The 21,638-nt window shown below is 41.8% G+C and overlaps 1 protein-coding gene across 4 annotated transcripts in view; it reads left to right on the top strand.

Moving 5' to 3' along the window:
* The window catches only part of PRKAG2 (protein kinase AMP-activated non-catalytic subunit gamma 2), a 213,367-nt gene that overhangs the window by 50,396 nt on the left and 141,333 nt on the right, over positions 1-21,638 (top strand). For 2 of the 4 annotated variants that reach the window (XM_032098701.1, XM_032098718.1), the window contains exon 2: positions 16,238-16,309. In XM_032098701.1, coding sequence (XP_031954592.1) covers positions 16,238-16,309 — 72 coding nt within the window. Of the gene's footprint in view, positions 1-1,492; positions 1,640-2,565; positions 3,101-3,209; positions 3,267-16,237; positions 16,310-21,638 lie in introns of those variants that run through there. The other 2 variants (XM_032098710.1, XM_032098692.1) reach the window with 2 other exon arrangements.

Raw genomic sequence — 21,638 nt, 5'->3', positions numbered from 1 at the left:
AGTCCAAATATATGAGGGATCTAGAGGTGCTCTAAAAGGAACTTTTTTAGAAAGACATAGATTTATATGAGTAATGACTGCTGAGCTTGAGACACAAGGACTTAAGAATTGGGGGGGGGAATGGAAAGCATCTGAAAAATCTATTGTCATGGAAAGTTGAATATATAAAGCATTTTCTGGAACATCCTGAATTGCCCTTAATATATAAGGAAATGAAATCATGGAATTTTCGATCCCTGTTCATAGAGACTCATAGTACTTGTGGATAAAGTATGGTTGAAACTTTGTGTGATTTCCCATATTGCACCATCTTGTGCTAGATGATGGGCACTAACTCACTGCTGCTTTTAGTCACAGAGCCTTAGCATCTCTCAGAGAGCACAGGCACGTGAAATCCCAATGTGAAACAAGGTATTTATTCAGAAATTAGTTGGTTTATCTCAGATCTTCACCACTTGCTTACACAGCCACATATGAGCCCAGGTATTCAGGATGGAAATATTTAATAAAGAATATATAAATATTTACATAAATGTGATTTGGACACCTCAGGGCTGTAGATTCAAAAATGACTTGGACTGCTTCGGCAGGACGCATCAACATAAATGCAAGTAGTCATTAAATAATGGTAAGAAATTATAGCAATAAAACCTTCTTGCCTATTTTTCATCCCAGAAGGATGAGAGAAAATGGCAAATTATTCAATGTTTTTAATGGTTGTCAGAAACTGGACAGAATCCAAAACCTAGTTCAGCAAATATTTATGAAATGGTATCTAAACCATTAACTGTTCTGCTTATCTGAGATGTAGTTGTGCAATCTGTTTCATATTCCTTATCCAGAGGTGGGGAGGAAAAGGCATGTTTTTGAGGTAGAATTTGTGCCAATCAGACTTTGAGACCAGAAGCAGTTTTAAGATTAATTTTTTTAAAAAACACTTTAATAGGTCTGGATGATTCTTGAAATTGGCTACATCAAACTGAACCCTGTGAGTGATTTGAAAGGGATGATTTAGAAATATGAGACATTTCCCTGGCTGTTAATGCCCCTTTTTATTTGATCTGATCACTAATCAGAATAATCCTTAGAAGTTAACTGTACGGAGAAGCATTTGACCTGAACTGTGCTTTGCAGGAGAACCTTTTTTATTCCAATATGAATCCAGTCCTCCCTTTTACCCTCTCTAGGTCAGCCACAGTTTCCTTCCTTTCTACTACAGCTCAAGGAGGAAAGACAAAATGGTTTTGCTTGCTCCAGCTGGTTGACTGGTTTCTTTTGTACCCCTTAGACAGAATTTAAGAGGAAGCTTGTTTATTTTCCTGAACTATTTGTACATGCTGCATGCGTAAAATATTCATTTAGCTGGGGAAAAACCTTCTAAACACTAAGTATTTGTTCATTTTGATGTTAAAAAGGGCTGCCAGTGATCTTGTCTTAAAATGATTCAAGTAATAGCTGCCATTTGTGAGTGAACACTATGTACCATTTTCAGCTTTTTTGCTCCCAAGGGCCTTGTGTTATCAGAGGCACTTAGCACACCAAAGGAAAGGAAAGCAGTGGATGGTTCCTAGGATGTGCTGTCTGCCTGGTGCACAAGGGATGTCAGCTGGACCTCATCTCTTTTGCTGCTCAAGAAAAGGTACTGCCTAGCCTCAGTGATATTTATTATTTGATGTAGACAGAATTAAGGGCAGTGTTGGCTGCACCCAGTTGCAAAAGGGTGAAGCATCATCCAATAAATGGGATTAATAGACTGAGTGATGTGTAAGCCAAGTCCACTTCACTGATTTAGTGACCTGGAGTCATCAATTAAAGCAAGCCCTCCATCTTAGAGAGTATTTCGGTAGATCATCACAAATGGTATTTTGAGATGACCAAGAAAGGATTGGCAATGCTCTGTGGCTCAGGATCTGGCCACCTGTTTCTCCAGAGAGGTGCCAGTTCATTGCATGGTATTTTGATACCTCTGTTCAAGTATTGGAAGCTGCAGGGATGACCTTTCCGCCTTTTGCTTTCTTTTGCTTTGTTCTAGCAGAGGTGTCTTCATCTGAGCCAGCCTTTGATAGCATCTTGGCCAAAGATATGTCCCCATGGTCTGGGGAGTGTTTGCATTGCCAGTAAAGGACACTGTGAGACTGGTTGGTGAAGTAATCAAAGCTGAATGTGGTTATAAAAGAGGGATTTATCTTGATGAAGAAAAAAACTCAGATCCCCACCATCCCTCAGCTCCTACAGGGAGAGTTTGCATTGCTCTGCTAAGCACTTGCTCATGTGGTGTCCTTTCAGAATAGCTATTATCTTTTTTTTTTTTTTTTTTTTTTTTTTTGGATGGTGATACTTTTGATGATTATACTTTGTGCTCAGGCACTTTATTTTCCCAATGAGGTCTTTATAATAAATTAAAAAGTCAACCCTGTTTGTGCTGCAGATGGGAAAACTTAAGCCCAGAGAAATAATGTGACTTTTCTGCAGCTACAAAGTGGAGCTGTGGTTAAGTGGGGAATAGGGCTGTTACGGAGCAGCAGAGACTCCAGCCTTGAAAATGCATTTGCTGCTCTGTGCTTCCTTCCCCCAGGTATTCGATACTGATGCAGACGCAGCCTCAGTCATCTGAAACTTCTGCTATTGAAAACGGGATCTTTTTCTTCCCCCTTCAGATCGCATTAAAAACGCCTGCGGTTATTTGAACCCTCCGACTTGCCCTGTGCCCCCTGAACATTTCGCTAATGCACCCAAAGCGGTGCTTAATGACCTGCCCGCGCTGTCCGAGCGCTCCTGCCCCCGCCCGAGTTCGTGTGGCAGGTTCTGCAGCCGGGGGGGAATCGAGCCCTGCGGCGATGCCCGAAGCGCTCCTGGCAGGGAGCCCGCAGCCGGGAGAATCCCGCCCGCCTGCCTTCTCCTGCGGTACCCACGGCTCTGCCATCCCCGCGCCGTGCCGCGATGGGAGGCAGGAACACACCCAGCCCTGGTCCCCATCTGTTGCAGCATCGGCTCCAGTAGCAGAGCTCGAGATGTTTAAATGCGCTTGCCTTTAGGGAAAAGCTTTCAATGCAGTTCTTCGATGGACGTTTCCAGCCAGACTGCAGGATTTTTCAGAGCTGTAAGTCAGAGCGGGGGCTCGATTGTCGCTGGGTTTCTCTGGATTTGATTATCTTTATTGTTAAATTTATTTATCTTAGCACGGGAAAATAGGTTTTGCATTCATTTAGGTGGATGCCCGAGTGCACTGCAGGAGTCTGCCGAGAGGCAGGAATTCTTCAGGCTGTGTAAGAAATGCATGGTTCTTGGGTATTTTGGTTTTTTCATCGTGTTTTGTCTCTTTTTTATGCATGACTGGCACGGAGCTGTTGTACTGTTTTTAGAGCATTTAATTACAATAGATACTCCAAGGCTGAACAAAATGTTCTTTTATCTAGTTAAAGAATGTAGCTTGGGTTTGGGGTTGTTATTTTTTTTTCCCTTGCATAACTTTTCGTTAATGTTTTGGAAAGAGAGATTATCATTTGGGGGGTGTTCATTTATTTTCAGCCTAAAACCATCTGGTCTCTGCATCCTGCAATGCTTGGTTTCTCCTACTGCTCATCTCAGAGCCTCCTGAACTGCTGAGCAACTAACTGCCATGGCTAGCCACTGCAACCCCAAATCACAGGTTTTCAGGAACTGCTGTTTTGCTTAATGATTTTAATTTGGTATTTAATGAGGTTTGTTGGGATAAAGAGATATATTACAGGCTTCATGTGTTCCTCCTTGCATTTTTTCCTTTTGATTACCAGAATTAATGCTGAACACATGCAATTTGCACTGCAATTAATGGATCTGTGAGATAATGAATGTCCAAAAGGGATGAGGTGGCTCTGTCCTGGGATCAGAGCCTGGAAGGTTTAAAGATCCTCCTTTAGTGGGGTGATGGAGAATAGCAAATGAAATTTAATTCAGTATAAGATGCAGGGTATTTTGCCAGCATCTTGTGTGTTTTGCTTGTTCTTCCCTGTGTTATGGGCCACAGGAGAGATGAGGGTGTCAGCCTTTGGGGAAGAGATTTCACCCTCAGCTCTGTCCCCTGTCATGAGTCCAGGAGGGGCTGGAGAGCAGAGGTGGTGCTGACTTGGAGCAGCCCTGGGAGGTGTGAGGAAACTGGAGTTGCTGCAGTTGGGAGCCTGGGGGGCAGGATTATCTGATGGAAGAGGGAATGATGGGCAGCAGGATGAAATGGATCCTGCTGACAAGGGGCCAGCCCTCAACTCAAAGGGAAGAAACCCAGCAAAAGAAGACTTGGTTGTACTTCAATTTAGTACATTTTTATTACTGGGAGTGCAATACAAATGTATTTATTTTTTAAAAATTCCCCGGTTTGAAATAAACAAAAAAACTCACCTACCCTCCCAAATCCACCCCATCAGTCTGTACAAGCATGTCTGACATTCATCAAGAAGAAACTAAGAGAATTAAATGCAATATTGTTGCAAATCTTTAAAGGCAAAACACAGTGTAGATGGAAATCACCTGTAACCAGAGTTTGCTTCAGGCAGCCAAGAGCCCTCGGGTTTCCATCAGGAGAAACAAATGCTCCTGTCATTTCAGCCTGTTTTGCCACCCAAGTAGGGGCAGTGACAAGCTGATTTGAAGACAAGAAATATTTAATCATCTTACATTTAAAATAAATGGCAGTTAAAAAACTGTAAGAGCTTGTTACCGTGTCTGTATGCACATATGATTATATATGTTTCCCATATGCATTGCCCTATATGAGAGCATGTTTTAGATATGTGTAAAAATACTGATGCCTTACAAGTTGAACTCTGTCACATCTACATCTGGGAGGACACAGTCACCAGAGGAGTTTGTTTCTGCATCTCAGTTTAGGTGTCAGTGCCTTTGCTTTTAGAACTGATGTGTATTTTGATGAAGTTACCCTTTTTGTGCTGATGCAAGAGACACTTTCCTAATAGGCATTTAATGATTTCTAGTGCCTGATTGTGGTTCTAAGTCCAATTTCCATTTCTAATAGATCTCAAAATAAGTGTTAATAAAACTTGGATGTAAATATATACTAATAGTTCTACAGCTGTTCAGTACATATAGATAGAAATTAATGTTCCTGATGAGAAAAAAATACCCAGTATTTTAGGGCCATATTACTGGCATGAACTTAATTTTTGGTAGTAATGAAAAATAAAATTGTTATTCTGAATCAAAATTTCCTGCTTGTGGATTTAATTTGTCTTGAGGGGAAAATAAAAGCTTGGCTGTGTTTTGCTTAGTTTTGTTTCCTTCTTGGGTGCTCATTAATTTCATGGGAGGTTTTCAGTGATGCTCCTTGGCAGGGTGGGTGTCTGTGCCAGGCTGAGCTGCAGGCAGGGGCTCTCCCTGAGCCTTGGTTTGGTAATTCCACTGTGAGCTTTATTTTTTTGTGACAAACGGGTTTGGTCTGTCTGCCACATGGCTTGGAGCAACAGCCAGTTCTAAAATGGCCTCTCCCATGCCAGGCTCGTACTCTGCCCATCTGTCACCGTGTCCGGGGTGTCCTGCTAAGTTGGAAATGTTTCCCACACTCTCCAAGCAGGATCAAATGCTTCTCGACACATTTTGATGCACAAACTGTCAGCCAAATCAAATGCAGATTTGCCTGTTTCAGCTCACCAGTGCCCGCTGGGTTTCCAAGCCATTGCAGAGGGCAGAAATTACTTTTGGCATATGTGGATAACAAGCTTAAGTTTTCAGTTGGGTTTCTCTGAGCGTGTGTTTGCTTGTCCTTTCTCCACAGCATGTTCAGATTGGTCCATTGTAACTGTGGTGCTTAAATAACCTCATGAAGAATAGTAAGATGGCTAAAATCAGAAGACCCCTGCTAAAGGAGTCAGAATATGATATGGCTCATTTCTAAGGTTTTCTTCCCCACACTGAATCTAACCTAGGAATAATTTCTTGAAAAAAAAAAATTTAATGAAGTCATAGTCTTTGAAAGAAGCCTGAAGTTTACTTGGGGAAATATCTTTCTCAAAATTTTAGTACTGCATATACAATGCTTAGAAAAAAACCCTGGGTATGTGTCATTTCTTCCCTTTCCATCTGAGGATTATTTCCAAACCAGACCCACTGCAAAAATTTATTTTCAGTGGTGGCTATTTCTAGTGTGAGTGAGTAATCCTTTGTTGTGTTCTTCTGTTTGTCTCATTGTTCACAAGATTTTCCAGATGGGCAAGTATTTTATCCATATTTCTTCCAGAGATGGTCACTGGTGTCTTCTAATACCTTCTTCCAAGCAGAACTGCGGTGCTTTTTGAAGCACATCCCTTGAGACAGACTTTAACAAGTGACCAGGGCTTGGTGTGGGTAGGCCTGGAAGTGTGGTATTTACTATCCCTTGGACATTGCCAATTCTCTTAACAAACATGCTTTTTCTCAGAAGTTGTATAGCTGGCCTGTTTTCTTAAAATTTAAATTTTGTGGTTTTTTAGTTGGACATGGTGGTTCCTTCATCCCACTCCACTGGACACTCACACCATCAGAGAGTTAACCCTGTTTTCTGCACAGCAGCCAAAGCTGTGCAAAGAGAATGTCATCTTAGTAACACTTGGAAGTGCCCACAGAGCTCGGGGCCTCATTATGCTCCCACTGCAGGGATGCCTGGAGCATGTCTCGACAGCGAGCAAATCCGTGACTGAAACTGGGCTGAAATGATCCCAGCCAGCCCAACACCGGAGCTCGGAGCGAGCTCTGCTGCCGGAGTGTTTGCTCAGCCTCCTGCGGGGATGGAGCAGCCTCCCCAGCCCGAGTGTTGTCATGGCTACGCTGGTACCGGTGTGTGGAGCCGGGGAAGGAGCCGGAGTAAAGCACGCTCGGCACTGCCGCGTACACCCTAGTAAGAGGCAGCCCCTTGTTTGGACAGCTTGCTTTCTAAATAAAGGGGGGGAAAAAACCCGAACAAAAACAATAAAAACCAACCAACCAGCCAACCAAAAAACCAAAACAACAACAAAAAACAAACAAGCCCCCCCCCACCAAAAAACAATTAAAAACCAAACAAACCCACAGCTTGATTCCCACTTTATAGGCAGTAAAGATGGAGAGGTGAGATGCACAGTTCACTTATCCTATGTTGAATCCTTCAGAGTATAAGCAAGTTGTCTGGCTTCTCCCATACCAGGGAAACAGGAGCAAATTGCCCATTGGAGATGCTGGCTTTCACCTTCTCTCTAGGCTGGACAGAAAGTGTGGAGTAGATGACAAGTGACAGATACCCTTAATGCCTTCCCAGATGTAATCCAGAAAGCCAGAGCAGGCAATGAAAGCCTCATCACTGAAGTGCACTGATGAAGCTGTTCTGGATTGGATATGCAGTTTGTAAAGTGCTCTGGATTCCCACAGCATGAGTGATGTATTGTAATTTATCAGTGTGCATGGCACTGTTAACTGAAAACTTAGGAATGGCACAAAATCTCAGTATCTCTTAGCTCAGTCAGGGGTGGGACCGAAAGGACATGAAGGCTGGGTTTGGGCAGAATGCTGTACTATGAATGTGATAAAGTTTTCTGGGTTGTCCCTGAGAATTTGAGCTTTCTTCTGTCCTTGGGGGCATTTTATGTTGCCAGCTTCAGCAAAGTGCACCTTTAAATAAAGAGTTCAGAGGGTAATGAATGAAGACATCCATTCTTTTGGGAAAAGAAAAACTAGTTCAGCTTACAAAATAAAGCATATTGTATTTATTGGTTTCTTTTTACATGTGGTGCTAAATCTGTAAAAAAAGCTGTAGCAAAGTGACTGTAAACTTTATAGATGTGAAGTTGTTCTCTGTAGCTGCAGAATGATATAGGAAAATGTGTCAGGAAAGCACCAAGAGGGGAATCTTTCCTCACCATGGACTCCATGTGCTGTCTCCCTTTGACCTCCCCCTCAGGTCTTCAGCACACAAAGCACAGAATCATCTTGTTCTTCCTTTCCTTCCCTAATTTCCTCTTTGCTTCTGCTTTTTTTCCCTTTCTTTTTTTTTTTTAGTTGAGGGACTACTAGATCAGAGCAGGTCCCTCACTTGCCTGGCTTTCCAGCTGTAAGCTTTCTTCTAATTGTCAAGATTATTCACGGTTATTGACTGACAAGAATGGAAAGAGGAGACAACAGGCAGCTGTCTTCCTAAATGCAGTGAACTGGAAAAAATATTTTCAGTTTGAGTATTTATGGCAGAGATATTTTGCCTGGTGTGAATGTCACCTTTTTTAGTCATGTATATGCAAGGGAGAACCCTGCAAGTCCTTCTCAGATAAGGCCATCAGTTGGAGGTTTTCAGTTTTGATTCTGTTCTGTTTTACTCTTCCTTGAGGAAATGGTTTTTGAAGAGATTTGGCCAATAGAGAGTGGGGAAAAACATAAAAAATGCAAAGCACAGTGACTTTTAAAGTAGCTGAAGTGTGGAGATGACTTAGTAAGCCTCAGGATGATCCTTGTATTGAATCCCCTTCAGATTGTTTGCTCCTGTGCTGCAGTGGCTCAAGTGTTTTCATTACATTATGGCAAAATCGTCTTTTGTTTCCTGCAGTTCTGCTATTTCACTGTGGCTGAAGTTGTGTTTTGTAACAAATGCTGGCTTTTCTCTGCAAATACATTGGGATCGTGTGTCTCATTTATGTAAGACAAACTCATAAGTATTGGAAAGCAAGTACGAGTATGTGCCATCCGAAGGGCAACATTTCCAGTCTCCTGCAGTCCTTCCTTAGAGTCTTAATTCCCTCATCACTCACCTAACCACATTTTCCAGGACTGAGGTGTGTCATCTTTTGCTTTTACCTTCTGTTTCTAAACTTTGGGTGCTTCTTGAATGAAATGTCTCGCCAGAGAAAGGTTGTCTTTGGCTGAGCACCCAGAAATAGCACTTAATAATGGGTTTGTATGTGCATCCTGCTGATGTCACAGGGACTATTGAGAATTTTGGTTTCCTCCCTGGCATGCTTTCTCTGCTGTTCTCTCACTTTCTCTCTCCCTCTCCTTTTTTTTAAGTGGCATTTCATTATTTGCCCGTTCGCTAGGTTGTCCATCTGCTGTTGTAATAAACACGCTGCCAGTCACTGCTGTGTGGTTCGTGGTGTGAAGGAGCTGACAAACCAGGCTGTTGTGTGCTTGGGGATCATAGTCAGGCTTTGTCAGAGTGCCTCTATGCTGCTCTGTCACTTACTGATGAGATGGAGAGCAGCACCCTCCACCACAGCATTGCCATACAGCCCTGAGCTCTCTGCACATTATAAACATGGTGGGGCTCCAGGCAGGAGGGATTCCATCCCATCCCAGGCTGTCTGTGCTCAGCTCATCTGCAAAGGCTGAATCACCAATGAGATATGGTGGGGTTTCCTGGCAGGAGAGCACAAGGCTTGAAAGAAAACTTCATTTTTTTCTGTAAACAGCATAGGAATGTGTTCTAGTGATTTAAGTCTGAGATTGGGAACAACACAAAAAAAAAGTCCATGCTCTCTTGAAAGTTTTTCTGATGTATCTTGTCTACAGCCTCAGAAACAAAAACAGTGAATTTGCTGTAGATTGCTGGAGATTAATGCCTGTCAGGATCAGTGAAGAGTTTCAGAAATTAAGAAGGTTGTGCTGGATGCTGCCAGTATCCCATGATCAGGATAACTCAGGAAGAACAGCTTGGAAGACAGCTGTTTTCAGGGAAATATCAAAGAATTACTGGTTTCATGACTCTCTTTAACCCCTTCCCTTTGAGATTCTTAGTTTTAGCAGCTTTTTCTGCCCAAGTGGGGGCAATCCAAGCTGAAGGACCTGTAGTGAGAACAGGGGAGAAGTGGCTTCAGTAGCTCTTTAGGACCATGTCCATTTCTTTTTGCAGCTGAAAGAAATGCCTTTAAATTGCACATAGGCTGGTTTTCTTATGCCAAGTTTTCATATGCGAGATTTTTTACACAGAACATTGAATAATCACCTGATGGATGGGGATTTTCACATATTGAAATCTGGATTAGATTTCAGTCAGCCATTACTCCATAACCTTTTAGATAACACCTCTTTGAGACTGAATAGTTCCCATTTGTTCCAGGCATATCATTTAGGGTGGCTTACCCTCTGTTATTTTAAATCTGATGCTGTATCCACCTTGAAGTGCACACAGCTGGTCCTGCACAGTCACCCAGTAACCCCTGGACTGTGCTGCCTCTGGAATCTTCATGCTCTGGACAAAATCATAGGATCATTAAGGTTGGAAAAGGCCTCTAATATCATTGAGTTCACTGCTGACCTGCCATCTCCACCATTTCTTCTTGTCCTCTCACTTGTTTTGGGAGAAGAGACCTACCCTCACCTGGCTACAACCTCCTTTTAAGGAGTTGTGGAGAGTGATAAGGTCTCCCCTGAGCCTTTTTTCCTCCAGGCTAAACTTCCCGAGCTGCCTCAGCTTCTCCTCATAGGACTTGTGCTCCAGACCCTTCCCCATGTCCCTTGCCCTTTTCTAGACACTCTCCAGCACCTCAGTGTCTTTCTTGTAGTGAGGGGCCCAAAACTCAGCACAGGATTCAAGGTACAGCCTCACCAATCAAGTCTATATATCTTATTTCTACCATCTCAAACTCTCCAGACCTACACTTTTGGGTTTTGGGTTTTTTTTTTCAATACAAATAGCCTTAAAAGTAATAGCAAACACATAAATTGGAATAGCTTTGTGCAGTACAAAGCTGGCTTGCACAAATCCAACCAGCTTTGTACATCTGTTCCTGCCCACTCCCATTGAGTCATACCGAGACTTAGTCACCGTCATCCTCAGTCTCACAGTACAACTTATATATTTCTCTCCAAAACACATGCTACAGTCTAGATGGCATGGGGGAGTGAGAAAAGCAAAGCAATGAGCAACCTACTCCTAAGGGAATAAAGGAATGTAACAAGTCTTATTATACTTTACTAGAACTGGTATATCAAAACAACAATAACAAAAGGACAGAAGTTTCTGTGTATGTCAGTTTTGAATCTTTCCTTGTGCAATAATGGAGTGATTTGTTATAAATCCCCAAAGGCTTCTAGATAGGATTGTTCTCAGAAAAAGACAATTTTCTATTCAAGCACAGCTACCAAGCTATGCCCTCTATTCCATGGAGATCAGACTGTGGATTCTGCTCACAGGCTATTAGCATATGTAGCATAGGCTTGTAATAGGTACGAATTCAAAGTTGATCTAAAAAAAATCTGCTGGTGTGCAGAGTGCAATGAAACAAACTGTTCACAGCTGATGTTAATAAAAATCCCGACCTTCTTTGTCCTTGGTAGGATACTTGAAGTGCTCATAGCTCAGTAATATCAGCAGAGGAGAAGACTTCGTTAAGGTGTGATGCTGAAGAGTGCAGCTTTTAGCAATTTTTTGTGAGATCAGAGCTCTTGTCAGCACTCAGCTTAATTCTTCTGTATGTTGTTTTCTTTGTTTATTTTATTAAAGGAGCTGTCTCCCCATATTGAAAAGCTGCCTTAGTAAAGTGTCACCTTCTGCTTGAGTTATGTTGTAAAAAGAAACTGTAATGTCTGGCAGGCATTTCACATCCTTAAATTTGGTGCAATCCTAGCACATATATAGAACTTAGTGAGGCAGAAAAATAATGCCTCAAAGGTGACACCATCCTAGTCAGGACTGTGTGATGCTACCCACACTAGGACTCTGAAGTTGTTTATAGCTGAGGAACCCAGACTTTCAGCTGAGGTTGGTTATGGGACTACCACAAAGCTCTTCTGACCTGAGTCACCTCTGAAACGTGGCCAAAGAGTTGACCATGTTCGTGGGGACCCACCACCGTGGGCACAGATTTCACATCCCCATGTTCACAGTCATTCCTCATGGTTGAATAGACAGTTGCAAAAGATGCCAGCAGGGAGCTGTTTGTGAAATATTCTTTTGATACCCAGCCCTGAAGTTTTGGACCACTGTCGAGTGGGGCCATAAAAAGGTTCTTCTTCCACCCAAAACATGTTGGAAATTGGTCTCTGGCCTGTCAGTCACAGCATGCCCCAGCCCTCGCTGGCTCTTTGGCTTCAGCCCTTGCAGAGAGGCTTTATCGGCCTGGCTGCCAAAGTAGCCTTGAAGTGAAGCAATAACACAACAAGAATCCTGTTTATTCTGTGTTGCTTACTGGATTCAAGGCTTTAGTGGTCTGTTATTTAAGTGGGCAGCCTCTGCAACAGAATTGCTGGAAACCCTCTTCTGACACCAAGGTCTCCAACTGCAGCAACCTCCAGACCAGCGTGTCTGGGCAAGCCTTTTTGGCAGGAATTCTCCCCAGTAAGGAAAGAAACAGTGAAACTGTCTGGAAAAGGTGAAAAATGGTTTGTCTAACCAGATCTTGCTCTTGCTATTGACTGTGCTATATATATGCTTTCTGCATCCTCAAATGTGGTTTTCCTTCCTATTCTCCAAAATAGTTCTGAGAAAAGCTTCTTTGTTTTCCCAGGATATCAAAGAACAAAAATTTTATTCTTACTTCTTTTCACATAATCCCAAATATTCTGATATAATAGATGCCAAAGGAAAAGGAGCTGGAATTAAGAAGAGTCATCCTCTAGACGTAGGGGTAACCCAGACCAGAATCATGCTAGAGTTAGTCTCACCTTTTGAGGAGAAATTTGTGTGAAGAATCTGTAACCTTCCAGATATCTGTTGTTTCCCCAGAGGAAATAGAGAAAGAAGTGGTAGAGAGGATAAGTGCAAATACAGACAGAATAATCCTGACTTGCACTGGAAAATCACCTGTTGAGTACGTGTTGTGGGAGATTTCCCTCCCCAAGAGGGAGCCTGACTGGTGACAGGAGCACTGAGCCGTGGTTCTGCTGTGTCACAGCTCTGCTGTCCTCCAGGAAAAGCTTTGCTGTCCCTAGGGCTTTGTTCTTCAGTGAATATAACAGGAGCTGCCATGACAACCTCTTGTAAATAAGAGTGGATTGAAAACAAAATAAATCTGAGGTGGCTTTGTGGCTGTAAAGTAAATCTAAAGTGCTTGAGAGGTCATTTTTTCTAACGGGATGGCAGGAGTGATGTCTGGCTGTCAGATGGTGCAGAACGTTGGAAGGACTGACTAAGGAGCACAAGCATGACAGGAAAGCCAATGAAACTACCAAAACAGCCTTTTCATACTCTTAATTCCAGGTTAGCAGCACTTTACAGGGGTGATCACAGACTGTGGTCTCCGCAGAAGTTGTCTGTCCAAGGTTACAATGCAGGACTGATGGATACAGGGCATGATGCTGTTAGTTTCTCAGCCAGGGCTCTGCAGACTGAAGAACTCTTCCTCCTACCAGGATGTCACTGTGTGCCTTTGATGGAAGTTTTAAATGTCTCTGCAGAACCATGTGGTTGTCCAGGGCAGTTATTCCAAGTGGAGTAAAGCAGAGCTGGAGAGCTGGAAAGCTGTCTAAGAACAGCTTCAGTCCCTGGTTACTGGCAGAGAAGCCTTCAGTGTGTATCTGTTGGCATCAGATCAGAGCAGTCAAATCTGTGACAAGGGCAAGGGTTGCACCATTGGTCTGTCAAGAGTTCTGTGGTGTTTTGCAACACTTTTGGAGCAGGTTTTGTTTGTTTGTTTGTTTGTTTGTTTTTTTAAGAGTTAATGTATCATCAACTGCATCATCACGTGTTTCTGGATGAAGAGGAACACAAGAAAGAAATTGATATATCTATCTTTATTTTGCAGAAATACTCATAAAGGGAAAAAAGACACCTAGTATTTCCTTGCTTAACCAACAGATTGGAACTGAGAGAGCAGTATTTGTAGCCTGGTATTTGATATATGTATTTTGTTCCTTCTGTGAATGGATGCCTTCATGTATAGAATCCCATGAGAGATGAAGAAATTGTTAGGTAGCAGTTACAATTATAGACTTTTTCACAGGACTAGAAGTACAATTATTACCCACTTTGAAATGTTCAGCAGTGCTGTATTAACAAAGAAAGGTCTCATGCTGCCCAGAAAGCTCCAGCTCCAGTTATTTTGGCTTCCAAGTGGAGACTTGTTCTGGATGTAAAGGCAGATGAAGTCAATACCTCCATGATAGCTGAGAGTTACAAATCAAAATAGAGTTGTCATCTGGGTTTCCTGATACTTTTAGACTTCAGACTTTAATATATATATGGCTTTAAACTTAGAATTGTAACTGAGAAGTGAAATTTAGCTCCTAGAAAAATAGTTGTATCTACCTACCCCTCCTGGTTTTGAAGGTTTCTGCTCAAATAAGACATTTTGGTTTCATTCGTGGCAGTTCTAGATTTTCTGAACAGCTTTTTCAACCCTGTTTAGTAGATACATGTCCCCTTCAACCCAGTTTCTTCTATCCAGTCCCCAGCGTTCCTAAACGTGTGGTTTTCTCCCTGGAAGTTACACCAGGGAGTAATACAGGGGTGCTAATATGTAGAGCTCAAAAGAGGTTATTTTCTTGATTTATTCCATGAAAAATGACTTAGCTCACATCAGATTCCAGGTTCTGCACTACTGAAGATGGGTAGAGGAAAATGTTGGTAAATCCTTTGGCTAAATTAAAGTAAACCCAAGGGGATATGCTGTTGTGTAACTTTCCATTAGGGTCTTAAACATCTTCACAGAGATTCTTCTCTTCAGTCCTGCAGTAGCATATGAAGTCATAATAATAATAATGATGATAATCTGTTTATTGATGCCATTTATGGCTGAGTAATTTTTATATGGAGTAATTTTAATCTTAACTGCAGTGCCTGGTCCAGCATCAGTCAAATCTTGGTAAGAGTGAAAACCTAAACCGAACAAGTTGCCTCTTCCTTTGGTTTTGAGATGTTTCCTTATGTTTTTATTTGCAAACAAAGGTGATGTGAAACACAGATGCCTGGGCAAGAGGGAGCTGCATAGTTGAGCCTTTGTAGATAGTTCCCATTGAATGTGTATAGACAGGGCTGGGAGCAGACAAATTTGTCAGGAATACATTTGTTTGGGGCCTAATGATTTGGGGCCAGCTTGGCCAAGCCTGGCTGCTGCTTTTTTTTTTTCCTTTTCAACTTGGCATGAATTACTCCCATGTGTTTCAGTTCCAGTAATTCAATATTTTGTTCCTTATTTTTGTTGTTCATTATGTAACCAGAATATTTTCAAACACTTGTAAGAATTATGCCCGAGTTATACACAATTTTTGAGCATATTTTGAATTTAGTATGATTACACAAAGCAATGTGATTAGACCTGTGGCTGTTCTGAATTCTGAAGACAATCAAGCCCTGCAGACTTCATGGATGGTGCTAATTTGTAATTAAGCTCTGTTTGATCACAAATTAGGTTTACGTGAAATTGCTATTTATTTATATTTTGAACTCTTTTAAATGGGTGCAGATGTGGTGGTTGAGAAGCACTGAATCATTGCATGGAAAGGGTGATGCCTCGCATCTGGGAGGTTTTGTGTTGGGGAGGTATTCCTGACATTTAGGACCCAAGACAGTTCTTCAGCACACAGCATTAGGCAACCTCATGCTTCTGGTCACAGAATTGCTCATTATGTACTTTTCTGATCAAACAGATGCTAAACTTGACACTAACATAATTTCCTTATGCATGTGGAAAGGAGTTCTAAAAACCCTGTGGCTGGAACATGAAGTATCATAAACAGAACAGACGGCAGGAGGTGGAATATAATTGCAGTTTGTTTTTGTTAGTTAAAAATGAACGTGTGCTTTTCTTATGGTTTTACTGTCTTTCATCCTGCAGAATTGGGTGCTCCTCTCTCATTTGTGCAAGTGAATTGATTATTTCCTCCCTGAGCACCATGTCAGTTTTCTCTGTCTTTTTTTCAGAAGTTACATATTTCTCAGAATGTTGACATACTTTCATTCTGGCTGTGTTTATTGCCATAAATACTCTTTAAGATCATACATCCCACTAAAGGCAAGATAAGCATTTGCTGAGCAAGTGGATGTGTTTATAATTTCCTACCAATTTTTCTGTGGGCTTTCGGTACCTCCCCTTGAAAGTTTTAACACAGGACTTTTGACTTTGGCTGTGCAGGTTGTTTTTGATGGTGATGTGGTGCAAGTGCTGCTGAGGGCTCCCTGTTCACTTGTAACTTACATCTGACATTGTTTCATAGCCAAGGAGAATGATCAGAGTCCGTGTTAATGCTTCCAGCAATTGCCATGGGTAAAGCAATGGGCACTCTGGAAATAGATCTGTGGGCTTCAGTCATGGGATGCTCTGAGGGAAGGAAAAAGGCATTAATAAAAGACATCAATTTTTCTTCTCTGTCCTTGCAGGATCTCAGCTCTTTTGCCATGCCATTCTTGGACGGTGATGTGGAGAGCACGGACAAAAATGCTTCTCGCAAGGTAGGATATATCCAAAGCTTCCCCTTCTTTGCAGTGCTTGAATCCCTTGGTGGTAAACGCAGTTTGTTAGGCTTAAAAAAGCCTGGGTTTTCATCTTCCCTACCATACCATTAACCTGTTGAGAGTGGTGCACTAAGGTGAATCCAGTGGCTTTTGCAGACCTTACCGTGACGGTGCTTGTGCACTATAACCTGCAAAGGATGCAAGCTGCTGCTGGTACTGTTGTAAATGCAGATGTTGTGTGTAACACAGCTGTAAAAGAATGAGCTGATGTTGCATAGCAGTATTCTCAAGAATATTGTTAGCTTACAAGATCTGTGGTGGTGCTGCAGAAATAGTCACTGCCCAAAGGAGTACCTGTGGCTGTTGGTAGGTTTTCCTGGAATTGCCTCCTGATGGTTGCTCTCTGTCTGTGGAGGCTTTAACTGTTCACTGTCCTTGATCTCTCTGTCCTTGGCACTGGAAAAACGAACTGCCTTCATTTGCTGAAGCCATAGTGATAGAGTCTTCCCGTGAACAAAGTAGAAAGTTTCCTCCTTGATGTGAGATTAACTCAAGGTTATCCTTGGAGGCATTGATTTGTTCTTCTGATGCTATTAAATTAAGCCAATGTAGTCACAGAGTTGGCTTGCTTTAAAAAGGATTAGGGGAGCACATTCAATGGAAAACATTAGAGATGGTTATACCAATCTTCAAAGCAATAAAAATGGTGGGTGGGATCTGTCATCTTCAGGTCCTGGCCTCCTCATTTTCACAAAGCATTGAAGTGCAAGCTGGTCTGCTAAATGTAAGCCTCCTACCAGCCACGTTCTGAGCTTGGCAAAGAGGGATTCTCCTCCAACCCATAGACAACCCCGAAAGCTACCAGTTTGACTTGTCACAGTATTTACAAAGCTGTGGACCTCCATGATCATTAAACCTGCTGCAATCCATTTGGCAGAGAGTCTGCAGATTTAGTTAAAGGCAGGAAAAGCAATAAATATCTCTTCACTGAAGCTGATCTGCATCTACAACAATAATACCTTAGCTCTGTTGACAGCATGAGTTTCTATTCCTTTGCACCTCACAACTAAGGACAGATGTTTTAAGAATTTCTGCAATCCATCAGCAATTGAATATGTTTATAGCATTGGCCTTGTTCTTTTCTGTATTGGATGTTTTAGACTGAGGTAGGAGTTGCTGATGCTGGAGAACCTTTGTAGATGCCAGGGAAGCTCAAACATACAGTGCTACCAAAAGGTGCTTGTTTGGAGGGTTTGAATAAAGTGAACAATGTGATGGTTTTGGAAAGGATAGTCATGCTGGAAGAAGGCAGGGGTTTCTGGCTAAAACTTGATTTTTTTATTTACCTGCTTGCCACAAAGAAAGGTGAGAAGAATGCATGAATCTCAGTCACAAGGAAATAATGTGCCAAGGCTAATTGCACTGATGTGCAGAATTACGTGGTATCATTTAATGACTTCCACTCTACCATTCCTGAATCCTGCTGTTTTCTTCTAACTGGTCTCAGGACTCTCTTTTCACAAAAGCACAGAACCATTTAGGTTGGAAAAGACCTCTGAGATTATTGAGTCCAACCTTTGACTCATCACCACCTGGCTTTTGAGGAGTTCATGTCTGAAGAGGAACTGGAAGAGCGTTTCAATAGTTGCTTCTTTTTTCGTAGCACTGGTAAATTCTGGGGCAAGTTCCGCTTATGGAAGTGCAACTGACTTTGGAATAACCATGGAACTGGGGCTTAAAATCTGCATTTTTAACTGACCTTCTTGACTGTGTAAGAGCCTGAGGTTTTTTCTACCATTATCCTTGGAGCTCTGTTCAACACATGCAACAAAATAGTAAGAAGGGAGCTGGCAGTGCCCCACTTCTGATAAAAAACCAGATCATCTTCTAAAACTCATTGCCACACATACCATCCTATATATTGTTTTCCTCAGTGTGAAGTATGGGATTTTTGCTGGTAGTGAATGATGGGTAGCAGCAGACTGCAGCAATTATTTAATTCTAACTAAAAGTTTGCCAGTCCCCCCTGCTGATACATAAAAAAGTCCCCAAGCTACCCTTCCTTTTCAAGGAGGAGGGCTTTTCTTAGTTCCAGTTTGAAATCACCATATGATGTGTAAATTTTGTCTATTAAAAGTCAGTATTTCTCAGTAGTTTGGCTTTTTCCATTCACTTGTCATGTTGGAGACAGGCAATTTCATCAGGGATGTCTCTCTTCCTGCACTTAACTCTTCTGTCGCCTGGGCTATAGATCAAGAGTAGTTCACAACCCATCTTTCCTATCTGCCTTTAATTTAATTCTCCTGTTCTTTTTGAAAGGCTTTTAGAAACTGTATTAACATTTTTCACAGAAACTCTCAGCAGTTTACCATGCAAGTGTCTCTCAATCATTATCCTGTGACAACAATCCTCATTACACAGCTAGGAAATTCAAGTCTCGAATTATTTGTTCAGGTTCACGTAGGAATTTTTTGGCAGCGGTGGTAAAGTGACACACATTTCCTGAATTTCAGCCTTAATCACTTCTCATTAATATGTCTACTATTATAAATGATGTATTCTTCTCTCCTTAATGACTCATGGCAGGAAGAGGATAGGGATAGTTTTCACCCTCCTCCTTTGAAGATAGAGAATATAATACTGTGAAGGGTCTTGTGTAGAAGTGTTTGGCATGGTGTGATGGAGAAAGGTGCCTGTGACAGATATTTTTGCCCTTCTTATTGCCAGACAAATTGTCTTAACACTCACGTGGGCGGCTTTGTCTAAAGCAACTGATATTGCTGACTGCCCCATGCTCAAAGGTGGAACTCTCCAGAAATGGCTTAAATTCTTCCTGCAGAGAGAACTTACAGGGTCATTAAAGAGAGAAATAAAAACAAGGACAACTGGGAGCTGAAAAGCAATCAGATTTACTGCATTTCCTCAGCCTGGGAAAAGACAGTGGAAGAGGGGCAGTTTGGAGACCTGGAAAATCACAAGTGATTTGGAGCATCATTCAGAAAATAATTCTGGTACAACAGGGCAGCAGTCAGGGATGAGTGGCCCTCTGCACCCAAATGCCTCTATCAATTTTAGAGGTCTTAACACCTTGAATGTTTATAGATCTTTCATCTAAAATGTAGGTTAAAGGATAAGGTGCGGAAATTACAGGAAACAGATAGCCATTGGTTTCAAATGAAAGCCCAGGGTTGTGAATGATCAAAAAGAAAAAAAAAAATGACACAGGAAACTTGTCCATGGGGAACCAGCTAGCAAATTATAGATGGAGGAGGGAGGAGGTGGGAGAAAAGACCTTTGAAGAATAATATTGATTAATTTATTTATGGAAGTAACGGAATTGTCATAAAAATGTAGACAAAAGCTTGAAAAAGAAGTATGCATTAAAAATTCTTTTCTCTCTGTGGGAAAAAGCTGGTGAGATGTTTATATTAGATGACAAAAGTGGATCTGTCCTATTAATAGCCTAAGTGTCTTTAAAGCACAAGCTGTTAAAGTAAAATATTTTAAAATTAAATCCAAACAACTCTGATAAAACACTCTTGAATGAAGTGGCAGAGCTTTCTCTGCCAAGTGTTGATTGGGAATAAATCATGGAGCAGAGATGAAGATTCACAAGACTGCTAAAAAGGCAATTAGTGTGTTAATACATGATGTTTGCAATTAGGATAATGTACAGGTTTGTCAAACATTAGTCCTGCGCAAAACAATGAAATAGCTGATGTTGGCTAGTTAATGATGCTGTTACAATAGACTCATTTGGATTGAAATTAATTGTAAATGGTTCTTTTTGAATAAATGTGGGGGTTTAAATGAGTTATAAATTTGGTTGAGAAATGTCATAGTGTGGGTGTCATATATATAGAGAAGTAGCACAAGTCATTTTGATTTAAGAAATTGGAATGAGACTGAACAAACATGGAGCCTAGTAAATGAATAAAAACCTGGCTGCTAAAATAAATGGAGACTACCAGTGGAAAACTTTGTTTATAGGCAGACAAAACATTCTGTTGCTATACTATATCATACCTTATCAGTGGTTTGAAAGATAGACAGACTCATTACTGGTACAGTTTTTGGTTCATACAAAAATGAGAGGGGAGAGAGTAGTAAATTCTGAGCAAGAGACTGATGAAGAATGACATGACTCACTTAAAACACGTTTTGCAAACAAACAGCCCATCTCAATTTTGCCAACTGGTGATCAGTTGCCCCTAGGACCATCTAATGCAGACTTCTTGGGAAGTTTTTCACGAAGCCTGGGTTAGATTTTGAGAATAGGTATAGGTAATCAGCTGTTTGTGGATTCTGGATGTGACTCAGGTGAAAGGATTAGTTTGGGTTCTGGAGGTATAAATGAAGGAATAGAGTGAAAGTAGAGGTTTTGTTATGACTGCATTTGGCACTAACTCACTGTTCTGCTATCAGCAATGCAGGGAACTGTTGGTAAACTAGAATCAGACTGTTGGAGAAGTAACTTCAATATTGAAGGATTCCAAGGAGTGCTTTGTCCTGCTTCTGGCCCCAAAATAGTTTTCGTTTTGTCCAGTGACTCATGGGAATGGCACGAGCAACCCCAGAACAGGGAGGAGAAGAAAAAAACCACCACATTTTCAGCCCCTCCTTCACTGGAAAATAAATCTCCTTTGGATTTATTTTTTTCAGAGTCTTTCAGTTGTCCATTTTTTATGAGCAGTGAAGATGGGGAGCAAGTCCTGGGTAGTGCCACATAGGGCACATATTGGCATAGGGCACCTGCAGTGGATGCAGGGAGCCTCAGGGCAAGGGCGTGTCGGACAACCACTGCACTGTGATGTGCACGGCTTCTCCTCATCCACTGCTTAAAAATAGATGTAGTTAGGGATTAGGAATTGGACAGGGAGCCAGCCCTGCTCTCCCCTTTCCTAATGCCTGCTTCTGTCGTTGAGCAGCCCTGCTCACTGCTGGAAACCTTCCCCTGACCACGTGTGCAGCAGTGCCGAGTTCTCAGAGCCTGCCAGAGCAGCCAGCATCATCCTGTTGTATTTTAATCTGGGAAAGTGTCATTGTACTTTAGTTTTGGGAAGTGACATCTCTGACCCTGTAAAATACGATGTCATCTCAATTGGTACAGCTCATGCAGAACAAAAGGGACCTGTGGTTGTGAATGTGAACACTGGAAGAGCAAGTCCTTCATTACCTTTCAGTCTAATGAAGTCAGCTCTTGTGTCTCTGTGAGCTCTTTTATTCCAGCAGAATGAGAGAATCATCCAATTAACTTTATCAAAGGACTTTTTTGTTGGGATTCAGTGGAAGGGCAGGAAACAAGTGCAGACATCTATCTGGTGTA

The sequence above is a fragment of the Corvus moneduloides genome, chromosome 1 (assembly GCF_009650955.1).
Source record: "Corvus moneduloides isolate bCorMon1 chromosome 1, bCorMon1.pri, whole genome shotgun sequence".
Taxonomy (NCBI): domain Eukaryota; kingdom Metazoa; phylum Chordata; class Aves; order Passeriformes; family Corvidae; genus Corvus; species Corvus moneduloides.
This window is presented reverse-complemented; position numbering and strand designations above follow the sequence as displayed.